We start from the raw sequence: 12,047 nt of genomic DNA, 5'->3' as shown, positions 1-12,047 counted from the left end.
AGGGCTGTGTCTCTGTGGGGCTGTTCCCATAAAGCAGAAGGGGCTCTGGAGGACACATGGTGCTGGTTGAAAGGTTTGTGGTTCTCAGATTCATCTGTAGCTCTTCCAGCCCTATCCAGGAGAAGTACAAGGGCTGGGACGTACTGACAGGTCCTAGGGCTTGTTGCGCCAGCTCCATCTATGGTATTTGAGAGCATACAGTTGACTCCTGCTTTTTGCTCTGTGTACATTGGGATTTTCTCTTCCCTTGAGAGGAATACATGTCCCCTTGAGAGCCAGCACTCTTTTGTGGGTCTGCCCTAACAAACCTTAGCCATTGAGGCCACTGCCTGCGTTTCCTTCTTTAGCTGTTCTGCTCCTGTGCTCTCCTTGACGCCATCGAATGACCTTCCGATCCTGGGGTTTCTTTTGCTTTTCTTGCCATCCCAGGCATGCAACGAATTCACCACCCACGTGATGAACCTGCTGCGTGAGCAGAGCCGGACCCGGCCCATCTCACCAAAGGAGATAGAGCGGATGGTGAGCATCATCCACCGCAAATTCAGCTCCATCCAGATGCAGTTGAAGCAAAGCACGTGTGAAGCCGTCATGATCTTGCGCTCCCGATTTCTGGACGCACGGTGAGTTCACTTCCCCAGACCTTTCTCCACATCCACTGAGCAGCCTTGTTTGGGCCAGGGAGAGCTTCTGAAGTGACTCAGGGAGCCTGGGAAGGGCAGGGCCCACGGTTTTGAGCCACAAGGGCTGTATCCTCCTTATCCTTCCCTTGAGAACTACACACTGCTGATTCTGCTGCAACACTTCATTTAGGGATGAAAACTAATCCTGCAAGCCGTGCTGTTCCCTCTGGTTTTCCTGTTCTTTTCCTTCTGTTTCCATTGTCCCAGATTCTCAGTGTGCTTTAGAGTTTATTCACTTTCCAAGCTGGTTAGATGCAGACTGTAGGCTTGGGCTACATCTTGAGATAGGGAGGCTGGGCAGCTACAACTTGGGAAGAAATAGCTGACATTATCCAGCTGTAAAAGGAACAGACTTCCCCAAGGACTTACCTGTGGCTGCTTTCTCAGCACAGGGCTTTGCAGAGCAGCAGCACTGACCTCTTCTGCTAGGACAGCCAGCTGTCAGGGGTCACCTTCCCAGGTGCAGGGTCTGGGTGCTGGTGTTAAGGAATGAGATGTACTTGCTTTGGAAGGTGCTGAGGGAGGAGTCCCCAGCAAAGTGCAGACGAGGATTCCTGGCCATGAGTCTGCTGCACCCTATGCTCCCAAGAGCCGGGGAAGGTGGAAAGCAAGTAGGGAAGTTCAAAGCATCTAAAGTTTCCTCAGAAAGAGTGGTAATGTACTCACAGAGGCCCAGAGAAGTGGTGGAATCACTGTATTCAAGAACCGTGAAGATGTAGCACTAAGGAACATGGTTAGTGGGCATGGTGGGGATGGTTTGACTGTTGGACAAGGTGATCTTAGTGGTCTTTTCCAACTTTAATGATTCTGTGAAAGTTACATTTCTGTTTCTGAATCTCTGGTACTGAATCCTTTTTCTTCTGTTTTTCCTTCCTTCTTCCCTACAAGGCGGAAGAGAAGAAACTTCAACAAGCAGGCTACGGAAATCCTGAATGAGTATTTCTATTCCCATCTCAGCAACCCTTACCCCAGTGAGGAAGCCAAAGAAGAGCTAGCCAAGAAATGCGGCATCACAGTCTCACAGGTGAGAGAGCCCAGAAATACAGCAAAGACAGCTGCTGCTCAGGGAAACCAAACACCTTGGAGGGCACTCAGTCCTCAGTCTAGTTACTTATGTCTCACCATTGAGCATTTAATTGCTAAATGGGATCAGAGTAAACTGGTGAGTAGGAAGTAGACAGCAGACTTACAGGATCAAGCCACATGGTTGAAAAAGAGTGTTTGGGAGAGGACTTAGACGGGATGAAGACTTAATGTGTGTGACTGCGTGTGCAGTCATGGTGTCAGCAGTACAGAAACAGTTCAGCACAATGCACAGAGGCAGTTTTCTCCTCAGGGAATCAATGCTGGTTTGCAAGGAGAGCTCGTATGAGCTGAAAGACCATTCTTCAGGGTAAGGGATTTGAAGATAGTGAGAGGGTTTGAGCAGAGTTTGTCTGATGAGGCAGAAGGAACAAGGTTCTGGTGGGAAGGGATAGGGTCAAACAGGCTGATGGTTAGAGCCAGTCAGTGCTCAAGGAGAGTGGGCTTTCTCAGGGTTGTTTCTCCCTCTTTCTCCTTTGCTTATCCCTCAAAGAAAGGTGGTCAGTAAAGGCAGACTGAATTATTTCCATGCATTTGAAGCAGCCGTGTACTTCCTGAAGTCTGTAGTTTTGAATCACTAGCTATGGGGATTTTTGAGGAGCACAGTCAGTCCTTGAAGTGTTCATCTGTACATTACTCAGGCCTGCCCTTTGTTTTCTCACTTTTTGGAGCAAGCCTCGTGACTGAGGGCTGGAATGTTGCCTCTGGTAGTCTCGTCCTCGTGTGAGCTTAGCGCTCCCTCCAGGCTCCTGTTGCACTCCCCATCTTGGGCCTCCTTCCAGCCCCAGGGCACATGCCTGCTCATCAATTGAGTAAACTGAAGACAGCAGCAGCATCTGGTGTCCTTGTGAGAGCATGTCTGCCTTCAGCAGGAGCAGCAGCATCTGAGAGTAGGAGTCGTCACTGTGCCGAATGCCCGCTGAGCCACTCCGACTGCATCCCCTGTGCCAGAAGATCCAGGCATTGATTCTGTCCAGAGTTACCTGCAGGAGACAGGACATATTGGCTCAAGTAAAACTGCAGCTGTCCTGATGCTTCCCCTCTCACTTTTAATTCATCTGTTCGCACTTACAACTTCTCCCCGGTGGAGAGAAAATGCCCAGGAGAAATGCTGTGCTTATGAGCTAAATGGGAAGCTGGAGACGGAGCACATTGCCATTAATGAGAAAGCTGGACTGAGAAGTGGAATGGAGCTCTCAACAAACTGTGCCTGCTCCCAGTGCCATTGAGTATTCAGTCCCAGATCTGGCTTGGGTGCTGATCTGAGTTATTGCTTTTTGCCTCCCTGGAGTCTCTGCGTTTTACATTTTCCTTTTCCTCCTGCATGGCAGCAGTAGGTGCAATTCAGTACCGGGTAAATTGGTGGATGGAGCTGCTTTTCTATAGAAGCTGCTGAGCTGTCTGTGAGCACTCCAGACAGAAAACGTCAGAGGAATAAATCTCGAAAATTTTCAGGTATCAATGCTCAAGTCAAAACAATTTCCATAAGATGAGGAAAAAGCAGTGAGCTTCCCAGAATTAACATCCAGCCTTATCCTTTCTGACTTGGCATCGGGGCAGTCTATTTGCGGAAGGGGGACTGATGACCAGCAAGCAGAGGAGTCCCATGAAAGAGGCTGATCTGTTGAGTCCCAGCTCAAGATGTCAGCTCCAGTCAACCCCAGGAGGAACTTCTGTTGGAGAATTACAGTATCCCCTGGCCTTTGTGCATCTCCATCATCCTATTGAGCTTCCTAAAGCAAGGTCAGGAGCGACTGCAAGTCTCTGCTTAGACACCTGCACATAGGAAGACATCCCCCCAGTTCTCCATGTTGCTAAAGAAGAAGCTGGGAGCTGCATCCCAAACCCTAGGCTGAATCTTCCCTACATCTCTGAAATTGTTGGCTACAATGAAGCTGGCACAAGTGAACAAGATCATGTCAGCAAGGCACTGACTGGGATTTGGGGAACACTGTGTGGTTCTGGAGGTTCCCTAACCTTTTCGCTGGAGAAGCAGCCCTGGCAGGGTGCTACAGCCCTATTTCTCAGACTCAGAGCTTCCCATTGCTGTCCTGAACGTGCAAACTTTGGGATGTTTGTCTAGTCACCAGGCAGGATGGCCAAGTGACTGTTCTTCGAGGCGTTCGTACCACTGAGCCCACGATGTCACATCGCTGAGCTTTAAGGATTGTCTGCTCACACCCCTCCTTGGGTCTTTTTGCTGTCATGCTACATTCCTGCAGGCAGGACAGAAGGAGCACAGCTGCACTGCTTCTCTCTGCCTTTACATCCAGCCCATCATTTTCAGCCACCTCCAAGGGGCACACTTGTTCCCTGGGACCAAAGTTAGGTCTTCAGGCAGTCCCTGCTCTGCACACAGGGACAGGCACACAGCCCTGCTCTGAAGGCACCAGATGGACCCACACAAACCCTCTGTTCTCAAGTGTCCCCACTTTCAGGGGGTTGTTGTAGGTAGAAGGTGCTCCCTCCCATGGCTGAACAAATGGGGAAAAAAGCAATTACGATGCACTGTTTAACTTGAGCTAATCCAGTGTCCTCACCCAGGCACTCTTTCCAGAGCAGAAACGTTAATGTTTTTGTCTTTTCTTAAACTCACTCTAGGTATCAAACTGGTTTGGAAATAAGAGAATCCGGTACAAGAAGAACATAGGTAAATTTCAAGAGGAAGCCAATATTTATGCTGCCAAAACGGCTGTCACGGCTACCAATGTGTCAGCCCATGGAAGCCAGGCTAACTCACCCTCAACTCCCAATTCAGCTGGTTAGTTCTGTTTTATTTTATTTTGGGTTGTTAATGTTTGGTTTTCCGTTTGTTTGCCCCCCTCCCTCTAATCTCTCTCTCGATTTCTCCTTTGGGTTATTTCAGTTTTTATTTTCTGGTTTTGGTTGGCTCACTTTTGTGGTCTTGAAAAGGAAAAAGACAGATGGGTTTGGTTTTTGGGGTTGTTTTGGGAGGGTGTGGGGGGATTTGTTTAAGCTTTCTACTTGGTTCCCCTTCTCTGTTCTGGTTCTCATTTGAAAAGCAATGTGATCAGACCATGTGAGTAACGGCGATGTGTTGGGTTCTGTGCACAGGCACAAAAGCAGAAAAATGACCAGAAAAAAAAAAAAATGCCGGGTTTGTTAACTCTTTGGGAAGAGGGGAAAAAAAAGGGAAAAAAAGGAGAAAAAAATCCTTGTTCCAATTGTTCCATTTCACTGGGGGCAGAAAGCATGAGTGGCCCTCGTTAATAAAGTCTCCCAAATTCTGGGATGTCTGAACTCATGCCATTTGGGAGCTGTTTGGGGCAGATTTCTGTCCGTTGCTTTTCTTTCTGTTGTGGTTACCTTTGATTGCTTACATGATGATGTCTGGATCACCTGCAAGAGTGTGCTCTGTGTGAATTTTATTTTCCCTTTGTGTCAGGATGACCCAGGGAGACCTGTGGGTCACTTTGTTCCCTTCCCGTTCCCCCTTTCCTGCCCATTTGCTGTGGTTTCCATCTGTTTGTTTTGAGGGTCAAAGGCACAGAGCACTTTGCCCAGATTTCAACTCCTCCACTAGAGAACGATGCTCACTGTAGAGGCTGACTACAAAACCGTGCCAGGCTGTGGTTGGTATGCTCTGTTCTGGTTATGCCCAGCTCCCAGGAGCGATGGAAAACTGAAACCTGATGAAAAAGAACAAAAAAAGGCAATTTTGTGGGTGCCACACTCTTATCCAGACAAATATCCATGTGCATCTTTTCTTTGTAGGGGTGGGAGAGCGTTGGGCAGCCCATCACTCATACACCATACAGATGCTGGTTGCTACTGGGACATGTGCTCACATAGCAAATGCAGTATCTACACAGTAGAAGGTGTCAGAGGAACTGCACCCCCAGATCTGGAGGTCTGGGGAGGCAGAGAAAGCAGAGCCCAGACAAAGGGAAAACCAGCAGTGTGGGTTTTTTTGTTTGTTTTTGTTTTTCCTTTTCCTTCCATTGCTGTAACTGCAGAAGATCTAAATGCAGTTTGAAAAATGTCATCCTTACTACCTGCTCAAATGGTTAAGGCCCAGCTGTAGGAAAGCCTGGAGGACAGAGAGCAGAACTGTGTGTGCTCGGAGGATGGTTACCTGCTGCCCTGCACACACAGCTTGGGCCCACAAGGCACAGCTCTCCTCCTGTTCTGCCTTTTTCAACTGGAGTCAGACCCAAAGGTGTGGAAGGGCAAGGGAGCAGCTTCAGATGACTCAAATAGGTTTGGAAATGGCTGTTGGATATAGGCATTTCCCCAGTGCCTGCCCTGTTAAATAGTGCTCCAGCGTGAGTCTGTTTCTTTGACGTCCCCACAGGCAGTAACATGGCTGTTTCAGTGATAGATTGGCCGGTACCCTGCAGTAAACGGCTGAGGTATTCCCTGGATAACACTGCTTTCAAGGAAGGACAAACAGTCTTGTTATTAACATGTAAGAAATGAGCTCCTGGGTCCTCTTTCTTACTCCCTTTTCCGCTCCCCAGGAACACCAACCCCTTTTCCCATGCTAAGGCAGTGCTAAAGCGGCTTGTTGATGCACATGAGCTCCTGCACTTTGAAGGTCCTTGCTGTGATGGAATCAAAGTGTTTCTGGGCTGACCACTCTCCCTGTATGCTGCAGCAGTGGCAGAGCAGGGAGACCTAACAGCCCAGTCTCTAGGGAAGCTTGCAGAGACAGTGGAGTTGGATGTCCTTATGTCCTCTCTTGAGAAGACAGATAGAAGGGCCTTGGGACTTCATCTCCAGCAGTGGCACCCCAGGTTGAGATTTCCCCTGCTCAGCCAGGCATCCCTATACTGTCATGTTGTAGGGCAGAGGTGTGTCCCAGTGGCATCTGAAGTCGAATGACCTTCCCTTCTTCAGGTTGTGCTGTAGGTGCTGACAGCCAAAAGCGCACCTGTGCATGCTTGGTCTGAAATCCCTATCAAAGACTTGGAGGATGGTGCCAAGGATTTTGAGCCATCCAGGTGTGCTGCATTGCCCTGGGAGGAATGTGGAAGTGCATGAAGAGATGAAGGACTAAGGTGGATGAAAGCTCTTCTTTAATACCACGGTCTTTTTTTCTGTTTACAGATCAGTGGCAGGGATTTTGGTGAGGAAGGAGCCCGAACAAAGACTAGATTTGGTGATTTGTAGGGTCCTCTGGTTTAAATACATGACAGGGCACATGGAAACAAGGGGAGCAGACAGAGGACAGGTCATGAGAAGGAGGCAGCAACCAGCAATGTAGCCCCTGGAGGGCCATGATGTTGGAAGAGGAGGTGGAACTGGATGTGCTGGGACCTGGGACAGGAGCTAAATTCATTTCTGCTGTGGCTGTGCAGACCCATCTGTTCTCTGCATTGACAGCCATGTTACCGGAGCTCGGTGAATGGCTACAGTCAGTCAAAGAGATTGGCCACACATTGACAAGGGCAAGGACTGCATCTGGCTGGCCATCTGGCACCTTCAGCACAGGGTCCCCCACCCTCAGTCACCCAGGCCTGAATGTCAAACACCTTTTCATCCTGAATACACGCAGTTGGGTTTTATCAGCCAGATGTTCAAATAAGCTGAGATGTCTGGCTCATTTGGGCTAACAACTCCCCATCCTCACTTTGATTGTATGGACAATCTCAGCACAAAAACCATGTGGCAAATGGGAGTTATTTTATGTGGACTGACCCTTTTGCCAACCAGAGTCCTGGAGGACTGCACATGGGTGGTGACATTCAGTGAAATCTTCCATGCAGAGCAGCCAAAATTATCCTGAACTTTTTTTTTAATTATTATTATTTTTTTTACCTGCTCATCCTTTCATTTTGTAAAAATCTTCATGCACAGCTGCTGATGGACAGGATTTGGAAATATGCTTCATCAGGCACGAGCCTGATGGCTGTATCTTCTCTGCCTTCCCCCATTTGTTTGTGGCAGTTGCTTTTTGTGGGATGCCAGAGTGAGCAAAGAAACCATGCTCGTCGTGGTCTCACTGTCTTCAGTGTCATTTGGCAAGTGAAAAAGAACAGCAGGTGTCCTACAGGACCAGCCCAGGCTTATGTTTGCTTTTAGAACTTGTGTCAGATTAAGGGACGTTGTCCACCTGAGCTCCTGCATGGTCCATCATCTTCTTCCCTTATCTTTGGCCATGGTAGAAACACAAGGAAAAGTTACTTTAAATCAAATTTTCCTGATGCATATAGGTCGCAGCCATTGACTTTAATTAGGAATCTCATGTACACGACCAAACTTGATTTCAGTGGTTCAGGATACTAGATTTGTCTCATTGGTGGTAGGTGGTAGGAATAAGCAGCATATAAATGTGAGAAGTGGAAGAGATCTCACTGTTGGCATTGCTTTGATGTAGGTTTTCACCCAGTGGCAAGATCTGAGTGCCAATGCTCGTTTCTTTTTAAGCATTGCCACCACTTCTTCTGAAGCTGGTGTTCTGATGGGAACTCGCCACTAAGGAATGATGGTGATTAGACTTGAGTTTGATAAGATGTGTGGATGCTGAAGATGGACCGCTGCTTCACACTACTACAAATGTTTCTACCCGTTTTCTTTTGTCTGTGCATGGAAGCATCAAGGGACTTACATGTGCCAAGTTCAGAGACCTTTCATTGTGGGTCCACAAGCTCAAAGGTGGTTATTACATTTCACTTCTCAAGGAGTTCTGTGTCAAACTATGACTGCTGTGGTGTGTTTCCAACGGAGCCTTTCAGAGGGACAGATCAGATTAAGGATGGAGCATCCTCCAGCAGACAGACAAGACTTGTTTCTGTGAAGGATACCAGTGTCTTAATTTTGAGGACTCTTTGCATTCCTCCCCCTCCTCTTCCACCCCAGCACATCAGTCCCTCGTAGCTGTGTCTCTGAGGCTTTGGGCCATTGTAATTTTCATACATGGCTAGCACATAGGCAGCAGAGTGCTGAAACAGCAGAGTAGCAGCTGAAAGGGCTCTCTGCAATTATGGCTCTGATACAAATGCATCCATACATGCGGGCCATTGGTATGCGCATATTTATCTTTGCATCCACATCAGCAGCAAGACATATTTGCCGTTTAGATATGCACATATATTGTAAAAATACCCTGTGCCGATAGCAGTGTATATCTTGTAAGTGACATCTCCAGCACTCCTCATGGTTTCCAAGACACCGGTGCTCTACAGAACTAGAGTTTGTGATTGTTTATTTTTATTTCCTTCCTCCCAGTCTCAATTTTAAGGGGCAGGCTTGTTAAATTTCCATAAAGACCAGATAACGTTTATGATATTTTTGTTATTATTATCGTTGTTATTATTGTTATTATTATTATTATCTTGTTTTGGTAGGGAAAGCTGGAATGCTGCTCTGCTTGGGGGTAGAGTGATGGTGGAGTCCTGTCAGGGTTTCCCAAGTCCTCTTTCCAGCTCTGACACTGATTGATTGTGTCGTCTTGAAGGGTTTCGCTCACCTTAAAATAACTGCAGAATATTCTCTGCTTCTTGTGAGGGTTAACTGCAAAATCCTTTGGTTCCCAGCCACTGTGGGAGCACAAAAGCCATCACACTGCTCTGGGCTTTATGCTGGTAGTCAAAGTGATCATTCAGAAAAGCCAGTAGGAAGCAGTTTTTTGTACATAAGTGTCCATCCTCATGCTTTGTGTTGAGTGGTGTCAGTGGGGGATATCCTCAGTCTCCTAGTTGACATCCATAGCTTTTTGCCTTTAGAACCTGAGAGGTGGGGAGGCGACAGGAGCTGGGTACCAGCTGAGCAGGGAGGCGCTGGCTGCAGCCCTGCCACCTAGTGCTGCTTACTTCACACAGCATTGGTGGGTTGCTCCACCGTGTGCACTCCTGATTAAAGGGCCATGTGTGAAGAGTAAGGTTTTTTGCAGGAAGGTGTCATGAACGTGAACTCTCCAACTTAGACCTCCTACTTGTGGACTTGCTCCCTGAGCCTTCTTGATGTTGGCTTCCATCCGGTTCCTTCCTGGCTCATCTCCAGGGCAGAGCCTGGGCACTGCCAAGAGGGTTTCTTCCTTCTCCTCTCCAGCAGGAGATGGGAATTGTTGGACATTTCTCAGAGCACACACATGAGCCATAGTTGGGCAGTTCCAGCAGGACTGTGGTTGCCAATCTTCCAAGCTGGAAGCAGCAGCGGAGATGATGAGAGCGTATTTTGGGTTGGAGCTGAAAGCAGAGCTGACCTGGGCCCCTGAAGTCTCTCCTTTCCAAGGCTAACGTCATGTATATAACCAAACCTTGCACGTTGAGCTGTCTCACACTTAACGCGCTGATCTGCACGATGAGTTCTGAAATAATCCCTTAAAACCTTTTTATTTATTTTTAACCCCCTTCCCTCCTCACCTGCCTTCCAGTTACACATTAGGTTTGTTTCTCCTATTTGGTAGTCAAGGAGGTGCTCAGATATCTCAAAGCTGGAAGCAGGACCTTTTTTATTTTTCCTTATCATCTGTTGGTTGTTTTTTTTTCCTGATCCCACCCAGTTGTCCTCACCATTATCGTTTTTGAGCGTAACGCTGGCGACTGGTGCATGCAGTGGGGATTTGCTTACAGAGCTCGTTGTTCTGGGACAGCTGGCCCCACGGGGCTGGGACACCCAGGTCCTCTCACAGCCCACTGAGATGAAAGAAGGTTGTCAACAAGATCATTACTGGGAGCCTGGCCCAGGTGCCTTCACATTTTTGTGAACCTTCGCTCCTGGTGCGTTGTGCTCACCCCTGGGATGGATCCTGATGTCCTGAAGGCAGACCATGCATAGCTTCCTCAAGGGAGCTCTGGGCATGGAAAGGGGTGGTGCTTGGATGTGGTCACCCGGCAGAAAGGCCCCGTAAGGGTGCATGGCCTAGACTTACCTGCACTGAGCTGAGCTTCTCAGAGACAACAGCAGCATGGGCCCAGTTAGCTGTGCTGAAGTGGCTTCTGCTTTTGATAGTGAAGCGTTCTTTGGGTAATTCTGTTCTCTGGTGCAATCTGCCGGGTAGACATCTCCAAAAATCGAGATCTGCAAAGCTGCTTGAAGGATTTTGTTGGCCAGGAATGAAAGAAAGGGCTGTCTTGAGTCCTCCAGGCTGGGTTTTGTTCATCTTAGTCCAGAGCATGAAGAATCCTTCCTCCAGCTGAGGAGCTGTTGAAGAATGTTCTTGGCATTGAGCTGTAACAACATGTGGCTTTGAATAACCTCAAGAGTGCATCCTTTTTTTTTTTTTTTTTTTTTTTTTGCTTGCTCTGTTCTTCATACTACTAACCTGATTGTGTGTTTTGTTTTTGTGGTTGCTTTGCATGTTGTTCCTTCCTCTTGGCTGAGAGTCATGGGGTGGATCTTTTTCCTTTCTGTGATTCAGGTGCCTCACTCTTTCCTTTCCAGGTTCTTCCAGTTCTTTTAACATGTCAAACTCTGGAGATTTGTTCATGAGCGTGCAGTCTCTCAATGGGGATTCTTACCAAGGGGCCCAGGTTGGAGCCAACGTGCAGTCACAGGTAGGGACCCATCCGATGTACTGCCAGTGAATGCATTAGTGTTGGAGGAGCCTTTGATTGTATTGGCACTTCTCCCTCCCGTCCGAAAAGAGCAAATCTCAACCAGCACAAACGAACCAACCAACGCTTATAAAAAAGTGAAGCAAACCAAAAAAACAACCAACCAACCAAAAAAAAAAAAGCAAAGGCAACAACCACCCAAAAAAATCAATCAGAAAGAAACCAAAACCGAACACCCAACCAAACCAACCATGGTCTTGAGGAGACTTGCCCACACTTTGTGAATGCATTTGGCTCTGGCTTGATAGTCGTAACAGGAGGAAAGGAGGTTTAGGAGAACAGGCATGTACTCAAACAAAAGCAGATGAGATTTAGGTTCCGCATGCTTTATTCTTCCAAGGGAAGGGGTCAGATGTCTGGACCGGTGTCTCGTTTTACATGGCTTCCACTTACTCCTTTGATGCCAAACCAGGTGTCTGCTGCAAGGCGAGAAATGTTCAAATACACAGCTAGGGTTTTTGTTTTTTTTTTTACTTTTTTTTTAAACTAAAAGTCACCCCTCATGGTCTCCCCATATTCCCAAAGCGCAGGCACTCACACTGCCCATGTACACACCAGCAAGACAGAGTGAGGGAGCTTTGAGCAGTGTTACTGAAGCATCAACCTATGCTTGAAGAGGAAAGAATTTAAAATAGCCAATAGCTCACTTAGATCTTCCCCTTCCTACCTGATGTCCAGATATGCCATGAGTCTTCTCTCTGGTGTCTAAGGCTCTGTGTTGAGAGATGACAGCCAGTCTGACATGTTCACATTGGGCAAGGAG

General features: G+C 47.7%; 1 protein-coding gene across 2 annotated transcripts in view; it reads left to right on the top strand.

Moving 5' to 3' along the window:
- Positions 1-12,047, top strand: part of PBX1 (PBX homeobox 1) — a gene marked incomplete at its 3' end in the record, with an annotated part of 105,267 nt that overhangs the window by 86,349 nt on the left and 6,871 nt on the right. Inside the window, exons 4-7 of one of the 2 annotated variants that reach the window (XM_079535990.1) lie at positions 430-620; positions 1,569-1,704; positions 4,365-4,524; positions 11,112-11,224. In XM_079535990.1, the coding sequence (XP_079392116.1) occupies positions 430-620; positions 1,569-1,704; positions 4,365-4,524; positions 11,112-11,224 (600 nt within the window). The remainder of the gene's footprint in view (positions 1-429; positions 621-1,568; positions 1,705-4,364; positions 4,525-11,111; positions 11,225-12,047) is intronic. The other variant, XM_079535991.1, reaches the window with a different exon arrangement.

Source organism: Tetrao urogallus (genome assembly GCF_951394365.1).
Source record: "Tetrao urogallus genome assembly, chromosome: 5".
NCBI lineage: Eukaryota > Metazoa > Chordata > Aves > Galliformes > Phasianidae > Tetrao > Tetrao urogallus.
The sequence above is the reverse complement of the archived record's forward strand: the minus strand, read 5'-3'. Positions and strand labels throughout refer to the sequence as shown.